This window comes from Eleutherodactylus coqui, chromosome 11, assembly GCF_035609145.1.
Source record: "Eleutherodactylus coqui strain aEleCoq1 chromosome 11, aEleCoq1.hap1, whole genome shotgun sequence".
NCBI classification, from domain to species: Eukaryota; Metazoa; Chordata; class Amphibia; order Anura; family Eleutherodactylidae; genus Eleutherodactylus; species Eleutherodactylus coqui.
The window spans coordinates 141,276,352-141,298,893 of NC_089847.1; the positions used below are offsets into that span (position 1 = coordinate 141,276,352).

A 22,542-nucleotide genomic window follows, 5' to 3' on the forward strand; every position below is an offset into this window, starting at 1 on the left:
TGATCTTGGCATGACCTGCTGGGCAGAGACAGCGAGGACCCTTGTCCTACCTCCCTCACATCTGAAGACTGCCCTCGGCTGCAGTGACTGATGCAGGAGGTGATTGAGACGTGGATGGGACCCCTGTGGAGAGCCCCTGGCCACCACCGCTGCACCGCCAGCACTGGTGTACCATGAGCGGTGGCCTCCCCTGTAGATCATCCCCTGACCTGTATTTCCACGATGGGTCTGGAAGTTTCCGTCTTACCTCTTGCATCTGCTCTGTGGAGTTCCTGGAGAACATGTTGTACTCGGTGATCATGGAGCGCACGTGGCAGTTGGTTCGGAGGCTCATGGAATGGATGCGCTTCCATCGGTTCTTCTCCAGCTTCTGCACGATCTTGGTGAGCTCGGTGCTGATGATCCAGGCTCTCCGCAGCAGCATCTCCAGGCTGTTGTGGGCGCTCTCTTGGGAGGAGAACATGAGGTCCGTCTGAGAGTCGTCATCCACGCTGATGGGCTTAGACTGGAGGATGCACATGCACTCACACTCGGTCATCAGCAGGAGGTCATCCATCCACCGCTGCACCGAGTCCACCCGCATGAGGCTCATCCTGCAAGAGACGCCATATTATACACGCTGCCACCAACCGCATTCCACTGGGCCTCAAGGTCAGGAGTTTAGGGCCAATCTGAAGATTACTAGAACCTTTAACCCCTTAAGGACCCAGCCTTATTGTACTAATCTGACATCGGTCACTTTATGTCCATACATTGTGTCCTTATGAGAAAAAAATCCAAATGTACGGAAAATTTGGGGGAAAAAATCACAATTCTCAAACGTTGACTTTTTCCCTTTGTAAGATGGTCGGGCGGCACAGTTCCCGTCGGCCCGCTTCATACTGCAGTCACATTTTAAGTGTATTTTAGGTTTTTCGGACTGATTTCGCAGTCATTTTTCCCATTACTGGCACATTTCAATGTCTGGATTTGTTAAGGAGCGACTCAGTTCAGACGCGGATCTTAAGAGCCCGTGTACCAGAATCCCCATGAATTGCCCCATTTTAATATCTGCCCCCTTCATAGTATTCACAATGGCATTTAGGAAGCTTATTAACCCTTTAGCTGTTTTACAGGAATTAAAGGAAGGTGAGAACAGCTCCATTCTTCTACAGCTTTTCAATATAAAACCATCTTTTCTGTGAACAGCCGGCGTTGGCACGAAGCACAGCCTGGCGTGTGTTACCCGGATGCCGCAGCTTTTAGAAATGGCCCATATGTGGACATAACCCGTTTGGGCGCAGGGCGGCTCAGGGGGGAGGGGCGCATCTTGGCTTTTTGAATGCAGATTTAGCAGCAATCATTTTCAGCCCCCATGTAGTGTTTGCAGCCCCCGAGGTGCCCGGGCATTGGAAACCCCCAACACTGACCCCATTTTGGAAACTAGACCCTCAGGGAACTTATTAAGGGGCGTTCTGAACCCACAGGAGTTTGAGGGATTTTTTTTAACAATTTGAGTTGAAAATGAAAAATTCCAATTTTCCAGTAATGTTCACCTTTACGCCCAGATTGGTTTTTACCAGGGGCAGAAGGAGAAAAAGTACCCCATGATGTGTTACCCAACTGCCCCTGAGCATGGAGATGCCCCCTATGTGGGTGCATGGTCGGGCTCAGGAGGGCCTGTGGCTTTATGTACAAGCTGTGCGGAGTCCCTCAGGGCAATAAGAACCTCAGGCGGCAGATATAAAACCATCTGTTATACGCGGCAGGTGGCGTGGGGCACGGTTCACAGTGGTATAGGTGCCCTTCCTTATCCCTGGTTATAGCAGACTGCGCCTCTTTTGGGTCCTTCCCTTCTTACTAGGGGAGCGATGTCACTGGGAGGGTGCGGCCCTGGTACAATCCTCGTGCCCCCCCACACCTCCTAGTCCCCAAATATTAGGGCCTTGATGACTTCCTCCTGAATTACAGGGATGGTCCCCCTCTGGCCTGCACCCCGATACAACACATTGTATGATGCCATCTGTACGAGGGGTACGGACAGTTCTCTGGAGCACCCCCATGTTTTCGGCATGGCATTATATGGCTCCAGTACCAAATCTGATGGGTCAGTCCCTCCCATGTACTTATTATAGTCGAGGACACAGTCCGGCTTGGGGGTCTTTGCACTGGGCAGGGGTACTGCTGCGCCCGTGTGTAGTGGTCAGTGTAAGGGCATCCCTCTTGTCCTCATACCTGACACACGACACATTGTGGCTGCATTGTGCCCGGCTCGCACCCCTTCTGAGTGTCTTAGGGGGGCTTCTCTGACTGTTCCGAGGCTCTGAGACACGGGGGCCCTGGTATAAAGGATATGCTGGTACAGATGGTAACCCTGCTCTAGCAGTGGGCGCACCAGTTACCCCCAGCACCAGGGGCATTCTGGGGGCTCAGTTCTGGAGTCCTTCCCCTCATAGATGCAGAGCTTGTGGGTGTACCCCCATCTCGCACAGCTTGTACATCTTCACGCCATGCCGCGCCCGCTTACTGGGCAGGTACTGGCAGGATTTTCAACAGGGACTCGTCTACAGATATATTTGGGGTGTACGCCTCGGCCAACGTGGAGTTAAAATGCTCTATTACCGTCCTGATGATAAGGGGGGTGCTGATGATAAGGGGGGTGCTGATAAGTCTTTGGCTTTGTGTTCTTGTTTCCATGGTAACGGATGTTGCATCCCATGATGCCTTATGTGTCTAATATAGGTGTTTGTAGCTTATGGCCACAGTGATCTCGGCACGCGGGAAAACAAAATGGCGGAGTCTAAGGCGATATTCACAGCCAATGAGAGCAGAGGAGTGATGAAGTCGGCGGCGGATATTCCTGGTGATATGTGGCAGACATCGGGGGGCAATGCCCTTCATACTCTACAGTTATGGACTGGGTGCCACTTCAGCCCCAATGATGGGGAACGTCCTGGACGACCCAGAGGGGTTGTTGTTCCGGAGATCATCGATGCTGCGCACAACCTCATACTGGAGAATCGGCCGGCGGCAGGAATAGCCGCCATCATGGGGGTTTGTGGGGAACGGGTTTGTGTCATCATCCATGAAGAAGGTATCTGCACAGCGGGTCCCCAAATGTCTGACAACAGATCAGAAGAGCATCGAGTGACAACCTCCCGGTCCATCTGTCAGCGTTTACGGACTGATAAGAACTTCCTGGATGGACCGGTCACCATGGATGAGACCTGGATGTATGTGTATGACCCTGAAACCAAGGAGCGGTCAGAGAGTGGAGGCCCAGGGGTCCTCAGCCACTAAGGTGATGGTGTATGTGTACAGATATATACAGCCACCACTAGGGGGAGCTCCCTGCATACAGATATATACAGCCACCACTAGGGGGAGCTCCCTGCATACAGATATATACAGCCACCACTAGGGGGAGCTCCCTGCATACAGATATATACAGCCACCACTAGGGGGAGCTCACTACATACAGATATATACAGCCACCACTAGGGGGAGCTCACTACATACAGATATATATAGCCACCACTAGGGGGAGCGGTCAGAGAGTGGAGGCCCAGTGGTTGTCAGCCACTAAGGTGATGGTGTATGTGTACAGATATATACAGTCACCACTAGGGGGAGCTCACTACATACAGATATATACAGCCACCACTAGGGGGAGCTCACTACATACAGATATATACAACCACCACTAGGGGGAGCTCACTACATACAGATATATACAGCCACCACTAGGGGGAGCTCACTACATACAGATATATACAGCCACCACTAGGGGAGCAGTCAGAGAGTGGAGGACCAGTGGTTCTCAGCCACTAAGGTGAAGGCATCTGCGTACAGATATATACAGCCACCACTAGGGGGAGCTCACTACATACAGATATATACAGCCACCACTAGGGGGAGCTCACTGTATACAGATATATACAGCCACCACTAGGGGGAACTCGCTACATACAGATATATACAGCCACCACTAGGGGGAGCAGTCAGAGAGTGGAGGACCAGTGGTTCTCAGCCACTAAGGTGATGGCGTCTGTGTACAGATATATACAGCCACCACTAGGGGGAGCTCACTACATACAGATATATACAGCCACCACTAGGAAGAGCTTACTACATACAGATATATACAGCCACCACTAGGGGGAGCTCACTACATACAGATATATACAGCCACCACTAGGGGGAGCTCACTACATACAGATATATACAGCCACCACTAGGGGGAGCTCACTACATACAGATATATACAGCCACCACTAGGGGGAGCTCACTACATACAGATATATACAGCCACCACTAGGGGGAGCAGTCAGAAGAGTGGAGGCCCAGTGGTCCTCAGCCACTAAGGTGATGGCGTCTGTGTACAGATATATACAGCCACCACTAGGGGGAGCTCACTACATACAGATATATACAGCCACCACTAGGGGGAGCAGTCAGAGAGTGGAGGCCCAGTGGTCCTCAGCCACTAAGGGGATGGCGTCTGTGTACAGATATATACAGCCACCACTAGGGGGAGCTCACTACATACAGATATATACAGCCACCACTAGGGGGAGCTCACTACATACAGATATATACAGCCACCACTAGGGGGAGCAGTCAGAGAGTGGAGGCCCAGTGGTCCTCAGCCACTAAGGGGATGGCGTCTGTGTACAGATATATACAGCCACCACTAGGGGGAGCTCACTACATACAGATATATACAGCCACCAGTAGAGGGAGCTCACAACATACAGATATATACAGCCACCACTAGGGGGAGCTCACTACATACAGATATATACAGCCACAACTAGGGGGAGCTTACTACATACAGATATATACAGCCACCACTAGGGGGAGCTCACTACATACAGATATATACAGCCACCACTAGGGGGAGCTCACTACATACAGATATATACAGCCACCACTAGGGGGAGCAGTCAGAGTGGAGGCCCAGTGGTTCTCAGCCACTAAGGTGATGGTGTCTGTGTACAGATATATACAGCCACCACTAGGGGGAGCTCACTACATACAGATATATACAGCCACCACTAGGGGGAGCTCACTACATACAGATATATACATCCACCACTAGGGGGAGCAGTCAGAGTGGAGGCCCAGTGGTTCTCAGCCACTAAGGTGATGACGTCTGTGTACAGATATATACAGCCACCACTAGGGGGAGCTCACTGTATACAGATATATACAGCCACCACTAGGGGGAGCTCACTACATACAGATATATACAGCCACCACTAGGGGGAGCTTACTACATACAGATATATACAGCTACCACTAGGGATAGCTCAGTACATACAGATATATACAGCCACCACTAGGGGGAGCTCACTACATACAGATATATACGGCCACTACCAGGGGGAGCAGTCAGAAAGTGGAGGCCCAGTGGTTCTCAGCCACTAAGGTGATGGCGTCTGTGTACAGATATATACAGCCACCACTAGGGTGAGCTCACTACATACAGATATATACAGCCACCACTAGGGGGAGCTCACTACATACAGATATATACAGCCACCACTAGGGGGAGCTCACTACATACAGATATATACAGCCACCACTAGGGGGAGCAGTCAGAAGAGTGGAGGCCCAGTGGTCCTCAGCCACTAAGGTGATGGCGTCTGTGTACAGATATATACAGCCACCACTAGGGGGAGCTCACTACATACAGATATATACAGCCACCACTAGGGGGAGCAGTCAGAGAGTGGAGGCCCAGTGGTTCTCAGCCACTAAGGTGATGGCGTCTGTGTACAGATATATACAGCCACCACTAGGGGGAGCTCACTACATACAGATATATACAGCCACCACTAGGGGGAGCTCACTACATACAGATATATACAGCCACCACTAGGGGGAGCTCACTACATACAGATATATACAGCCACCACTAGGGGGAGCTTACTACATACAGATATATACAGCCACCACTAGGGGGAGCTCACTACATACAGATATATACAGCCACCACTAGGGGGAGCTCACTACATACAGATATATACAGCTACCACTAGGGGGAGCAGTCAGAAGAGTGGCGGCCCAGTGGTCCTCAGCCACTACGGTGATGGCGTCTGTGTACAGATATATACAGCCACCACTAGGCGGAGCTCACTACATACAGATATATACAGCCACCACTAGGGGGAGCAGTCAGAAGAGTGGAGGCCCAGTGGTCCTCAGCCACTAAGGTGATGGCGTCTGTGTACAGATATATACAGCCACCACTAGGGGGAGCTCACTACATACAGATATATACAGCCACCACTAGGGGGAGCAGTCAGAGAGTGGAGGCCCAGTGGTCCTCAGCCACTAAGGGGATGGCGTCTGTGTACAGATATATACAGCCACCACTAGGGGGAGCTCACTACATACAGATATATACAGCCACCACTAGGGGGAGCTCACTACATACAGATATATACAGCCACCACTAGGGGGAGCAGTCAGAGAGTGGAGGCCCAGTGGTCCTCAGCCACTAAGGGGATGGCGTCTGTGTACAGATATATACAGCCACCACTAGGGGGAGCTCACTACATACAGATATATACAGCCACCACTAGGGGGAGCTCACTACATACAGATATATACAGCCACAACTAGGGGGAGCTTACTACATACAGATATATACAGCCACCACTAGGGGGAGCTCACTACATACAGATATATACAGCCACCACTAGGGGGAGCTCACTACATACAGATATATACAGCCACCACTAGGGGGAGCAGTCAGAGTGGAGGCCCAGTGGTTCTCAGCCACTAAGGGGATGGCGTCTGTGTACAGATATATACAGCCACCACTAGGGGGAGCTCACTACATACAGATATATACAGCCACCACTAGGGGGAGCTCACTACATACAGATATATACAGCCACCACTAGGGGGAGCTCACTACATACAGATATATACAGCCACCACTAGGGGGAGCAGTCAGAGTGGAGGCCCAGTGGTTCTCAGCCACTAAGGTGATGGTGTCTGTGTACAGATATATACAGCCACCACTAGGGGGAGCTCACTACATACAGATATATACAGCCACCACTAGGGGGAGCTCACTACATACAGATATATACATCCACCACTAGGGGGAGCAGTCAGAGTGGAGGCCCAGTGGTTCTCAGCCACTAAGGTGATGACGTCTGTGTACAGATATATACAGCCACCACTAGGGGGAGCTCACTGTATACAGATATATACAGCCACCACTAGGGGGAGCTCACTACATACAGATATATACAGCCACCACTAGGGGGAGCTTACTACATACAGATATATACAGCTACCACTAGGGATAGCTCAGTACATACAGATATATACAGCCACCACTAGGGGGAGCTCACTACATACAGATATATACAGCCACCACTAGGGGGAGCAGTCAGAAGAGTGGAGGCCCAGTGGTCCTCAGCCACTAAGGTGATGGCGTCTGTGTACAGATATATACAGCCACCACTAGGGGGAGCTCACTACATACAGATATATACAGCCACCACTAGGGGGAGCAGTCAGAGAGTGGAGGCCCAGTGGTTCTCAGCCACTAAGGTGATGGCGTCTGTGTACAGATATATACAGCCACCACTAGGGGGAGCTCACTACATACAGATATATACAGCCACCACTAGGGGGAGCTCACTACATACAGATATATACAGCCACCACTAGGGGGAGCTCACTACATACAGATATATACAGCCACCACTAGGGGGAGCTTACTACATACAGATATATACAGCCACCACTAGGGGGAGCTCACTACATACAGATATATACAGCCACCACTAGGGGGAGCTCACTACATACAGATATATACAGCTACCACTAGGGGGAGCAGTCAGAAGAGTGGCGGCCCAGTGGTCCTCAGCCACTACGGTGATGGCGTCTGTGTACAGATATATACAGCCACCACTAGGCGGAGCTCACTACATACAGATATATACAGCCACCACTAGGGGGAGCAGTCAGAGTGGAGGCCCAGTGGTTCTCAGCCACTAAGGTGATGACGTCTGTGTACAGATATATACAGCCACCACTAGGGGGAGCTCACTACATACAGATATATACAGCCACCACTAGGGGGAGCTCACTACATACAGATATATACATCCACCACTAGGGGGAGCAGTCAGAGAGTGGAGGCCCAGTGGTTCTCAGCCACTAAGGTGATGGCGTCTGTGTTCTGGGATAAGGAGGGCTGCTGCTAGTGGACGACCTTCACAATGGTTCCACCATCAATACAAGGGATTACATTGAACTTTTGGACCAATTGAAGGCAGCTCTGAAGGCCAAAAGGCGCAGCAAGCTGTCCAAAGGCATCTTGTTCCTGCAAGACGACGCCTCCGCTCACATGGCACAAGAGACCGCGGCAAAACTGGTGGAGCTCGGCTTCCCGCTGGTTGACCACCCACCATATTCACCAGATCTAGCTCCCTCCGACTAGCATCTGTTTCCAGAAGAAACACCCCAAGGGGACCGCATGTCCCCCCATTTCTGATGCCATGGCTGCTACGGATGACTGGTCTGAGGCACAACCGAAATCCTTCTTTTGGCAAGGCTTACAGAACTTGGAATCCCGATGTAAGAAGTGTGCTGGCATCAGTGGGAGGATGTGGGAGAAATGGAAAGTGTCATCTTCTATCTGGGTAAAGCCGAAGACTTATCAGCAGCCCCTCATATAAGCAACCATCACTGGGGTGATCGCTGGGGGGCGCTGTCCATTATCATTATAATGCTGGGATTTTAGGATACTTTCAAAACACATCCAGGACATCACCATGCGGAACATTGGGGTGCGGTACAGAATATCTGCCTCCAGTGCGCCCTGATCGTTGGCTTCATCGCTAGCCCCATAGGTAATATAAGCCCCCAACATCCGCAGGGGGCTGTCTGTCGGGTCATAGCTGGAGTTGGGATTTTCTTGAATAAAATAGTGGGCATACCAACTGCTCTGGGTGACCATGTGGGCAATAAAGTCCGGGATCTGGGGTCTGACATTTTCAGGGGTGCTCCAGAGAGCATCAGATACATTGGAGTCAGTGGCAGTCCTTGGCCTTCTCGGGGGTACAGGATGATGATGAGGTGGATAATGCCAGGTAAGTGGCGCCATCGCCACTCTCTGAGTCTGACTCGGATGCCATCAGTGCGCACGCTTCTTCTGCAGTGAACCTCCTATGGGCCACAGTAATAGAGAAATGTATTGGGCACACGGAAGAAACCTTTATTGGACAGGACACTGCGGGGTCACGGGGACGGGGTCAGAGGGAACTGATGGGGTGTACTTCACAATGAATGATACGCCCATGCTGCACTGACTAATGACAGACGGGGGACTACCAAATGGGAATTATTTATTTACACTGACACTGCACACTACACTGCTGATCACTCACTACACTACACTGCTGATCGCACACCACAGGTCACTACACTGCACTGCACTACTGATAACTCACTGCACTACTGATCACCCACTACACTGCACTGCTGATAACTCACTGCACTACTGATCAGCCACTACACTACACTGCTGATCACACACCACAGGTCACTACACTGCACTGCACTACTGATAACTCACTGCACTACTGATCACCCACTACACTGCACTGCTGATAACTCACTGCACTACTGATCAGCCACTACACTACACTGCTGATCACACACCACAGGTCACTACACTGCACTGCACTACTGATAACTCACTGCACTACTGATCACCCACTACACTGCACTGCTGATAACTCACTGCACTACTGATCACCCACTACTGATCACTCACTACACTTACACTGCACTACTGATAACTCACTGCACTACTGATCACCCACTACACTGCACTACTGATCACTCACTACACTACACTGCACTACTGATAACTCACTACACTGCAATACTGATCATTCACTACACTACACTGCTTATCGCACACCACAGGTCACTACACTGCACTGCACTACTGATCACTCACTACACTACACTGCACTACTGATAACTCACTGCACTACTGATCACCCACTACACTGCACTACTGATCACTCACTACACTACACTGCACATCACTCACTACACTACACTGCACTACTGATCACTCACTACACTGCACTGCACTACTGATCACTCACTACACTAAACTGCACTACTGATCACTCACTACACTACACTGCTGATCGCACACCACAGGTCACTACACTGCACTGCACTACTGATCACTCACTACACTACACTGCACTACTGATAACTCACTGCACTACTGATCACTCACTACACTACACTACACTACTGATCACTCACTACACTGCAATACTGATCACTCACTACACTACACTGCACTACTGATCACTCACTACACTACACTGCTGATCGCACACCACAGGTCACTACACTGCACTGCACTACTGATCACTCGCTACACTACTGATCGCTCACTACACTACACTGCACTACTGATCACTCACTGCACTACTGATCACTCACTACACTACACTGCACTACTGATCACTCACTACACTGCACTACTGATCACTCACTACACCGCACTACTGATCACTCACTACACTGCAATACTGATCACTCACTACACTGCAATAGTGATCATTCACTACACTACACTGCACTACTGATCACTCACTACACTGCAATACTGATCACTCACTACACTGCAATACTGATCCTTCACTACACTACACTGCTGATCGTACACCACAGATCACTACACTGCACTGCACTACTGATCACTCACTACACTACACTGCACTACTGATCACTCACTACACTGCAATACTGATCACTCACTACACTGCACTACTGATCACTCACTACACTACACTGCACTACTGATCACTCACTACACTGCAATACTGATCACTCACTACACTGCACTACTGATCACTCACTACACTACACTGCACTGCTGATCACTCACTACACTACACTGCACTACTGATCACTCACTACACTGCAATACTGATCATTCACTACACTGCAATACTGATCACACACTACACTGCAATACTGATCCTTCACTACACTACGCTGCACTACTGAACACTCACTACACTGCAATACTGATCATTCACTACACTACACTGCTGATCGCACACTACAGATCACTGCACTGCACTGCACTACTGATCACTCACTACACTACACTGCACTACTGATCACTCACTACACTGCAATACTGATCACTCACTACACTGCACTACTGATCACTCACTACACTACACTGCACTACTGATCACTCACTACACTGCAATACTGATGACTCACTACACTACACTGCACTACTGATCACTCACTACACTACTGATCACTCACTACACTACACTGCACTACTGATCACTCACTACACTGCAATACTGATGACTCACTACACTACACTGCACTACTGATCACTCACTACACTGCACTACTGATCACTCACTACACTACACTGCACTACTGATCACTCACTACACTACACTGCACTGCTGATCACTCACTACACTACACTGCACTACTGATCACTCACTACACTGGAATACTGATCATTCACTACACTACACTGCACTACTGATCACTCACTACACTGTAATACTGATCACTCACTACACTGCAATACTGATCCTTCACTACACTACACTGCACTACTGATCACTCACTACACTGTAATACTGAACACTCACTACACTGCAATACTGATCATTCACTACAATACACTGCTGATCGCACACCACAGATCACTACACTGCACTGCACTACTGATCACTCACTACACTACACTGCACTACTGATCACTCAATACACTACACTGCACTACTGATCACTCACTACACTACACTGCACTACTGATCACTCACTACACTACACTGCACTACTGATCACTCACTACACTGCAATACTGACTCACTACACTGCACCACCGATTGCTCTGTTTTTCACAGCACGCGTTCCCTCTAGAAGCACAGGAAATACACTGCGGTGCTTGCAGACAGAACCTGTACTGTAAACAGCGCAAACTCTGCTGCTGCGCTGTGATTGGTCAGTGAGGACTTCACTGACCAATCACAGGGAACGGGGGAGGGACCGCTGTGAGTGGTCCCCAGCCCACAAGTAGTGATTGGCTGCTGACCATGTCAGCAGTCATCACTACTGTGTCGCCGTGATTGTCACCGCAGCAACACTTCAATGACATGACATAAGGGTACAATTCAAGTTGCAGGAAGTACCCCACTGCCATGACGTACCCTTACGTCATATAGAGGGAAGGGGTTAAAAAGCTTGTCCAATTGCAAACTATTGATGGGCCTGTCTGCAGAACAGGCAGTCAATAGGAGATCAGCGGGGGTCCGCCACCTGGAATCCCTACTGCTCAGCTGTCATCTGGGTGGGTATGCTCGTGCAGGAAGCAGACAGCTCCATTCTCACTGAAGTGGCCAGGTTTGATATTGCAGGCCAAGATGCCAGTGAAGGGAACAGGATCTTTGCCTGTAATACCAAGCTTGGCCACTGCAGTGGATTCTGACGGTGGACCGGGGGAAGGCATGGGTGTAATATTGTGACTGCGTCACTTTATCCTTCATCCACACAACAGGGTATAAATGTCTGAATTGCTGGAAGTCCGATTGTTGGGACCCACAGGGATCACGGGATCAGTGCGCCTGAACGCCTGCTGTGCAGGAAGACTGCCGAGCGCATCGATCTCCAACGGTCTAACAGAAGTGGATGCAGCGGCGGTTGGGCATCACTCCATGCAGGGCGCTGCTATACCCCTGTGTGGGGATTGTCGGGGTCCCAGCAGTCAGACATTCAGCCTGTGGGACATGGATAAATGCCTTTAAACTACTGTAAATGAATAAAAGGGGCATCCGCCACATTTCCCCATCCCCCCCGGGTTACGGCGAGGCTGGGGGTCGGGCTGCACCCACTTTATGTCACCTGACCCAAATCACCCTGGTTTTTGTAGGATTGGAACAAATCAGTTGGATTCCCAGTATTTGCTTTATAAAGCCCCCCCCCCCCACCCCCACAACACCTTCCTCACTCCTGCCACGTCTTTGCAGCTTCTCCTCATCGTCTTTCTCCGTTTTAATAAAAGTAATTAAATTCATTGATTTTAGTGTTAGAATGTGGGAAGGGTGAGTTTCCTCAGCAGATACTGAACACGTGCGGCTCTGAGTCACCCGCAAAATTTATACTCTTGGAACGTCTTCTCCGTGTCCCGATTATCTGAGAAGTGATTCACTGTCCTGAGAGCTCCAGAAAAGACGGCACCAGGACCAAGACGGAGGGCAAGAGCGGCGATGTACAATATGTGAGGGTCCCAGGAACCTGCAGAGAGATGACACGCGCAATAGCGATCCGCCGCGCAGTATTGGCTGGACATCAACTTACCTCAAACATAAGAGAGTGCAATCACAGTACAGAAAGTGCAGGGTACAGTATAGAGTGGGAGGGCTCTGCAGGCTACATGGTAAAGTATACAGCATTGGCACTCTGCACGGCGCAGAATAGGGCGGGGGGGGACTCTGCAGGCTGCACTGTACAGAATACGAGAGCCGGGGGACTCTGCAGGCTGCACTGTACAGAATACGAGAGCCGGGGGACTCTGCAGGCTGCACTGTACAGAATACGAGAGCCGGGGGACTCTGCAGGCTGCACGGTGCAGAATACGAGAGCCGGGGGACTCTGCAGGCTGCACGGTGCAGAATACGAGAGCCGGGGGACTCTGCAGGCTGCACTGTACAGAATACGAGAGCCGGGGGACTCTGCAGACTGCACGGTGCAGAATACGAGAGCCAGAGGACTCTGCAGGCTGCACTGTACAGAATACGAGAGCCGGGGGACTCTGCAGGCTGCACGGTACAGAATACGAGAGCCGGGGGACTCTGCAGGCTGCACTGTACAGAATACGAGAGCCAGGGGACTCTGCAGGCTGCACTGTACAGAATACGAGAGCCGGGGGACTCTGCAGGCTGCACTGTACAGAATACGAGAGCCGGGGGACTCTGCAGGCTGCACTGTACAGAATACGAGAGCCGGGGGACTCTGCAGGCTGCACGGTGCAGAATACGAGAGCCGGGGGACTCTGCAGGCTGCACGGTGCAGAATACGAGAGCCGGGGGACTCTGCAGGCTGCACTGTACAGAATACGAGAGCCGGGGGACTCTGCAGACTGCACGGTGCAGAATACGAGAGCCAGAGGACTCTGCAGGCTGCACTGTACAGAATACGAGAGCCGGGGGACTCTGCAGGCTGCACTGTACAGAATACGAGAGCCGGGGGACTCTGCAGGCTGCACGGTGCAGAACACGAGAGCCGGGGGACTCTGCAGGCTGCACTGTACAGAATACGAGAGCCAGGGGACTCTGCAGGCTGCACTGTACAGAATACGAGAGCCGGGGGACTCTGCAGACTGCACGGTACAGAATACGAGAGCCGGGGGACTCTGCAGGCTGCACTGTACAGAATACGAGAGCCGGGGGACTCTGCAGGCTGCACTGTACAGAATACGAGAGCCGGGGGACTCTGCAGGCTGCACGGTGCAGAATACGAGAGCCAGGGGACTCTGCAGGCTGCACTGTACAGAATACGAGAGCCGGGGGACTCTGCAGGCTGCACTGTACAGAATACGAGAGCCGGGGGACTCTGCAGGCTGCACGGTGCAGAATACGAGAGCCGGGGGACTCTGCAGGCTGCACTGTACAGAATACGAGAGCCAGGGGACTCTGCAGGCTGCACTGTACAGAATACGAGAGCCGGGGGACTCTGCAGACTGCACGGTACAGAATACGAGAGCCGGGGGACTCTGCAGGCTGCACTGTACAGAATACGAGAGCTGGGGGACTCTGCAGGCTGCACTGTACAGAATACGAGAGCCGGGGGACTCTGCAGGCTGCACAGTGCAGAATACGAGAGCCAGGGGACTCTGCAGGCTGCACTGTACAGAATACGAGAGCCGGGGGACTCTGCAGGCTGCACTGTACAGAATACGAGAGCCGGGGGACTCTGCAGGCTGCACGGTGCAGAATACGAGAGCCGGGGGACTCTGCAGGCTGCACTGTACAGAATACGAGAGCCAGGGGACTCTGCAGGCTGCACTGTACAGAATACGAGAGCCGGGGGACTCTGCAGACTGCACGGTGCAGAATACGAGAGCCAGGGGACTCTGCAAGCTGCACTGTACAGAATACGAGAGCCGGGGGACTCTGCAGGCTGCACTGTACAGAATACGAGAGCCGGGGGACTCTGCAGGCTGCACGTTGCAGAATAGGGCAGGGGGGACTCTGCAGGCTGCACTGTACAGAATACGAGAGCCGGGGGACTCTGCAGGCTGCACTGTACAGAATACGAGAGTCGGGGGACTCTGCAGACTGCACGGTGCAGAATACGAGAGCCAGGGGACTCTGCAGGCTGCACTGTACAGAATACGAGAGGCGGGGGACTCTGTAGGCTGCACTGTACAGAATACGAGAGCCGGGGGACTCTGCAGGCTGCACGGTGCAGAATACGAGAGCCGGGGGACTCTGCAGGCTGCACTGTACAGAATACGAGAGCCAGGGGACTCTGCAGGCTGCACTGTACAGAATACGAGAGCCGGGGGACTCTGCAGACTGCACGGTGCAGAATACGAGAGCCAGGGGACTCTGCAGGCTGCACTGTACAGAATACGAGAGCCGGGGGACTCTGCAGGCTGCACGTTGCAGAATAGGGCAGGGGGGACTCTGCAGGCTGCACTGTACAGAATACGAGAGCCGGGGGACTCTGCAGGCTGCACTGTACAGAATACGAGAGTCGGGGGACTCTGCAGGCTGCACTGTACAGAATAGGGCAGGGGGGACTCTGCAGGCTGCACGGTGCAGAATAGGGCAGGGGGGACTCTGCAGGCTGCACTGTACAGAATACGAGAGCCGGGGGACTCTGCAGGCTGCACTGTACAGAATACGAGAGTCGGGGGACTCTGCAGGCTGCACGGTGCAGAATACGAGAGCCGGGGGACTCTGCAGGCTGCACTGTACAGAATACGAGAGGCGGGGGACTCTGTAGGCTGCACTGTACAGAATACGAGAGCCGGGGGACTCTGCAGGCTGCACGGTGCAGAATACGAGAGCCGGGGGACTCTGCAGGCTGCACTGTACAGAATACGAGAGCCAGGGGACTCTGCAGGCTGCACTGTACAGAATACGAGAGCCGGGGGACTCTGCAGACTGCACGGTGCAGAATACGAGAGCCAGGGGACTCTGCAGGCTGCACTGTACAGAATACGAGAGCCGGGGGACTCTGCAGGCTGCACGTTGCAGAATAGGGCAGGGGGGACTCTGCAGGCTGCACTGTACAGAATACGAGAGCCGGGGGACTCTGCAGGCTGCACTGTACAGAATACGAGAGTCGGGGGACTCTGCAGGCTGCACTGTACAGAATAGGGCAGGGGGGACTCTGCAGGCTGCACGGTGCAGAATAGGGCAGGGGGGACTCTGCAGGCTGCACTGTACAGAATACGAGAGCCGGGGGACTCTGCAGGCTGCACTGTACAGAATACGAGAGTCGGGGGACTCTGCAGGCTGCACGGTGCAGAATACGAGAGCCGGGGGACTCTGCAGGCTGCACTGTACAGAATACGAGAGCCGGGGGACTCTGCAGGCTGCACTGTACAGAATACGAGAGCCGGGGGACTCTGCAGGCTGCACGGTGCAGAATACGAGAGCCGGGGGACTCTGCAGGCTGCTCGGTGCAGAATAGGGCAGGGGGGACTCTGCAGGCTGCACTGTACAGAATACGAGAGCCGGGGGACTCTGCAGGCTGCACTGTACAGAATACGAGAGTCGGGGGACTCTGCAGGCTGCACTGTACAGAATACGAGAGTCGGGGGACTCTGCAGGCTGCACGGTGCAGAATAGGGCAGGGGGGACTCTGCAGGCTGCACTGTACAGAATACGAGAGCCGGGGGACTCTGCAGGCTGCACTGTACAGAATACGAGAGCCGGGGGACTCTGCAGGCTGCACGGTGCAGAATACGAGAGCCGGGGGACTCTGCAGGCTGCACTGTACAGAATACGAGAGCCGGGGGACTCTGCAGGCTGCACTGTACAGAATACGAGAGCCGGGGGACTCTGCAGGCTGCACGGTGCAGAATACGAGAGCCGGGGGACTCTGCAGGCTGCTCGGTGCAGAATAGGGCAGGGGGGACTCTGCAGGCTGCACGGTGCAGAATAGGGCAGGGGGGACTCTGCAGGCTGCACTGTACAGAATACGAGAGCCGGGGGACTCTGCAGGCTGCACTGTACAGAATACGAGAGCCGGGGGACTCTGCAGGCTGCACGGTGCAGAATACGAGAGCCGGGGGACTCTGCAGGCTGCACTGTACAGAATACGAGAGCCAGGGGACTCTGCAGGCTGCACTGTACAGAATACGAGAGCCGGGGGACTCTGCAGACTGCACGGTGCAGAATACGAGAGCCAGAGGACTCTGCAGGCTGCACTGTACAGAATACGAGAGCCGGGGGACTCTGCAGGCTGCACTGTACAGAATACGAGAGCCGGGGGACTCTGCAGGCTGCACGGTGCAGAATACGAGAGCCGGGGGACTCTGCAGGCTGCACTGTACAGAATACGAGAGCCAGGGGACTCTGCAGGCTGCACTGTACAGAATACGAGAGCCGGGGGACTCTGCAGACTGCACGGTACAGAATACGAGAGTCGGGGGACTCTGCAGGCTGCACTGTACAGAATACGAGAGCCGGGGGACTCTGCAGGCTGCACTGTACAGAATACGAGAGCCGGGGGACTCTGCAGACTGCACGGTGCAGAATACGAGAGCCAGGGGACTCTGCAGGCTGCACTGTACAGAATACGAGAGCCGGGGGACTCTGCAGGCTGCACTGTACAGAATACGAGAGCCGGGGGACTCTGCAGGCTGCACGGTGCAGAATACGAGAGCCGGGGGACTCTGCAGGCTGCACTGTACAGAATACGAGAGCCAGGGGACTCTGCAGGCTGCACTGTACAGAATACGAGAGCCGGGGGACTCTGCAGACTGCACGGTGCAGAATACGAGAGCCAGGGGACTCTGCAGGCTGCACTGTACAGAATACGAGAGCCGGGGGACTCTGCAGGCTGCACTGTACAGAATACGAGAGCCGGGGGACTCTGCAGGCTGCACGTTGCAGAATAGGGCAGGGGGGACTCTGCAGGCTGCACTGTACAGAATACGAGAGCCGGGGGACTCTGCAGGCTGCACTGTACAGAATACGAGAGTCGGGGGACTCTGCAGACTGCACGGTGCAGAATACGAGAGCCAGGGGACTCTGCAGGCTGCACTGTACAGAATACGAGAGGCGGGGGACTCTGTAGGCTGCACTGTACAGAATACGAGAGCCGGGGGACTCTGCAGGCTGCACGGTGCAGAATACGAGAGCCGGGGGACTCTGCAGGCTGCACTGTACAGAATACGAGAGCCAGGGGACTCTGCAGGCTGCACTGTACAGAATACGAGAGCCGGGGGACTCTGCAGGCTGCACTGTACAGAATACGAGAGCCGGGGGACTCTGCAGACTGCACGGTGCAGAATACGAGAGCCAGGGGACTCTGCAGGCTGCACTGTACAGAATACGAGAGCCGGGGGACTCTGCAGGCTGCACGTTGCAGAATAGGGCAGGGGGGACTCTGCAGGCTGCACTGTACAGAATACGAGAGCCGGGGGACTCTGCAGGCTGCACTGTACAGAATACGAGAGTCGGGGGACTCTGCAGGCTGCACTGTACAGAATAGGGCAGGGGGGACTCTGCAGGCTGCACGGTGCAGAATAGGGCAGGGGGGACTCTGCAGGCTGCACTGTACAGAATACGAGAGCCGGGGGACTCTGCAGGCTGCACGGTGCAGAATACGAGAGTCGGGGGACTCTGCAGGCTGCACGGTGCAGAATACGAGAGCCGGGGGACTCTGCAGGCTGCACTGTACAGAATACGAGAGCCGGGGGACTCTGCAGGCTGCACTGTACAGAATACGAGAGCCGGGGGACTCTGCAGGCTGCACGGTGCAGAATACGAGAGCCGGGGGACTCTGCAGGCTGCTCGGTGCAGAATAGGGCAGGGGGGACTCTGCAGGCTGCACGGTACAGAATACGAGAGCCGGGGGACTCTGCAGGCTGCACGGTGCAGAATACGAGAGCCGGGGGACTCTGCAGGCTGCACGGTGCAGAATACGAGAGCCTGGGGACTCTGCAGGCTGCACTGTACAGAATACGAGAGTCGGGGGACTCTGCAAGCTGCACTGTACAGAATACGAGAGCCGGGGGACTCTGCAGGCTGCACTGTACAGAATACGAGAGCCGGGGGACTCTGCAGGCTGCACGGTGCAGAATACGAGAGCCGGGGGACTCTGCAGGCTGCACTGTACAGAATACGAGAGCCGGGGGACTCTGCAGGCTGCACTGTACAGAATACGAGAGCCGGGGGACTCTGCAGGCTGCACGGTGCAGAATACGAGAGCCGGGGGACTCTGCAGGCTGCTCGGTGCAGAATAGGGCAGGGGGGACTCTGCAGGCTGCACGGTACAGAATACGAGAGCCGGGGGACTCTGCAGGCTGCACGGTGCAGAATACGAGAGTCGGGGGACTCTGCAGGCTGCACGGTGCAGAATACGAGAGCCTGGGGACTCTGCAGGCTGCACTGTACAGAATACGAGAGTCGGGGGACTCTGCAGGCTGCACTGTACAGAATACGAGAGCCGGGGGACTCTGCAGGCTGCACTGTACAGAATACGAGAGCCGGGGGACTCTGCAGGCTGCACGGTGCAGAATACGAGAGCCGGGGGACTCTGCAGGCTGCACTGTACAGAATACGAGAACCGGGGGACTCTGCAGGCTGCACTGTACAGAATACGAGAGCCGGGGGACTCTGCAGGCTGCACTGTACAGAATACAAGAGCCGGGGGACTCTGCAGGCTGCACTGTACAGAATACAAGAGCCGGGGGACTCTGCAGGCTGCACTGTACAGAATACGAGAGCCGGGGGACTCTGCAGGCTGCACTGTACAGAATACGAGAGCCGGGGGACTCTGCAGGCTGCACTGTACAGAATACGAGAGCCGGGGGACTCTGCAGGCTGCACTGTACAGAATACGAGAGCCGGGGGACTCTGCAGGCTGCACGGTGCAGAATACGAGAGCCGGGGGACTCTGCAGGCTGCACTGTACAGAATACGAGAGCCGGGGGACTCTGCAGGCTGCACTGTACAGAATACGAGAGCCGGGGGACTCTGCAGGCTGCACGGTGCAGAATACGAGAGCCGGGGGACTCTGCAGGCTGCTCGGTGCAGAATAGGGCAGGGGGGACTCTGCAGGCTGCACGGTACAGAATACGAGAGCCGGGGGACTCTGCAGGCTGCACGGTGCAGAATACGAGAGCCGGGGGACTCTGCAGGCTGCACGGTGCAGAATACGAGAGCCTGGGGACTCTGCAGGCTGCACTGTACAGAATACGAGAGTCGGGGGACTCTGCAAGCTGCACTGTACAGAATACGAGAGCCGGGGGACTCTGCAGGCTGCACTGTACAGAATACGAGAGCCGGGGGACTCTGCAGGCTGCACGGTGCAGAATACGAGAGCCGGGGGACTCTGCAGGCTGCACTGTACAGAATACGAGAGCCGGGGGACTCTGCAGGCTGCACTGTACAGAATACGAGAGCCGGGGGACTCTGCAGGCTGCACGGTGCAGAATACGAGAGCCGGGGGACTCTGCAGGCTGCTCGGTGCAGAATAGGGCAGGGGGGACTCTGCAGGCTGCACGGTACAGAATACGAGAGCCGGGGGACTCTGCAGGCTGCACGGTGCAGAATACGAGAGTCGGGGGACTCTGCAGGCTGCACGGTGCAGAATACGAGAGCCTGGGGACTCTGCAGGCTGCACTGTACAGAATACGAGAGTCGGGGGACTCTGCAGGCTGCACTGTACAGAATACGAGAGCCGGGGGACTCTGCAGGCTGCACTGTACAGAATACGAGAGCCGGGGGACTCTGCAGGCTGCACGGTGCAGAATACGAGAGCCGGGGGACTCTGCAGGCTGCACTGTACAGAATACGAGAACCGGGGGACTCTGCAGGCTGCACTGTACAGAATACGAGAGCCGGGGGACTCTGCAGGCTGCACTGTACAGAATACAAGAGCCGGGGGACTCTGCAGGCTGCACTGTACAGAATACAAGAGCCGGGGGACTCTGCAGGCTGCACTGTACAGAATACGAGAGCCGGGGGACTCTGCAGGCTGCACTGTACAGAATACGAGAGCCGGGGGACTCTGCAGGCTGCACTGTACAGAATACGAGAGCCGGGGGACTCTGCAGGCTGCACTGTACAGAATACGAGAGCCGGGGGACTCTGCAGGCTGCACTGTACAGAATACGAGAGCCGGGGGACTCTGCAGGCTGCACTGTACAGAATACGAGAGCCGGGGGACTCTGCAGGCTGCACTGTACAGAATACGAGAGCCGGGGGACTCTGCAGGCTGCACTGTACAGAATACGAGAGCCGGGGGACTCTGCAGGCTGCTTCTTCTTCCCCCTAGCTATACCCAAAATGGCCAGAACTAAAGCATGCGTGAATGGGAAGCTGAATCTTGTGTCGGACCTTGTGTTACAATTCCTCATACTGGTTAAGATCTCTGCTTGCTTTTCCTTGTGAACCATTTCTGCTTACAGCTAGCAGGCTTTTACACGGTATCCACTGTAGAGCAGCGCCTGTGCAGTGCGCTCTGTACACTCCTCTAAACTGATACCTTGTAACAAACTATTGAGATTTGCGCTGTTGTGTTTAGCTAGCAATGGTTTTTTTCTTTTAGACTTAACACGACTGTAACAAACCCTCAGCTGTGAGGTGGAGGAGGTCTGTACAAGGGGTTAATTTCTGCAAATAAAGAGGAATGGTCGCATTTGTTGACAGCAAGCAGAGATCTCGAAAATGGTGAAGAATTTAAACACAAAGTCAGTTAGAAAACTGCGGAATGTTTATTATAGGAGGTAAGAGCAGAGAAGCCCTTTAAGGGCCTGACATAAGGGGCGCGGGGGGCGGACCCTCGCTATGTGCTCCAGCATAGCCCACCACAGCTACTGGAAGCTCCCACCGATGACGGACTCTTCCGCTGCAGCCGGATCTGATGAGGTAATGACATTAGCAGACGCTCCAGGGCCATTCATTCCAAGAAAACCTCGACTGCCAATAATCCTGCGAGGCGCCCATCTAGTGCGAAGACAGAAGGAGGGCGCTGCCAGGAGACGAGGCGTCCTGGAGGTGCTGCTGATCCTCATCTGTGGAGGGCAAAACCCAGGAAGGGGGCAGCGAGCGCAAACCAGGCAGAGGACCAAATGTTAATGGAGCTCACAGAAAGAAAATGTCAACATATCCATTATATTCTGTCTGCAGAGTAGATCCCCCGTATCTCACCTTACTGGCTCATATATATCTATTACCGCTCACTTACATCCATCCATCCATCCATCCATCTATCTCCTATCTATCTATCTATCTATCTCCTATCTATCTATCTATCTATCTATCTCCTACCTAT

The 22,542-nt window shown here is 53.8% G+C and overlaps 1 protein-coding gene across 4 annotated transcripts in view; it reads right to left on the minus strand.

The window, feature by feature from the left end:
* Window positions 1-22,542, minus strand: part of INSC (INSC spindle orientation adaptor protein) — a 203,979-nt gene that overhangs the window by 138,614 nt on the left and 42,823 nt on the right. For all 4 annotated transcript variants that reach the window (XM_066583699.1, XM_066583700.1, XM_066583702.1 and 1 more), the window contains exon 3: window positions 248-593. In XM_066583699.1, the coding sequence (XP_066439796.1) occupies window positions 248-593 (346 nt within the window). The remainder of the gene's footprint in view (window positions 1-247; window positions 594-22,542) is intronic.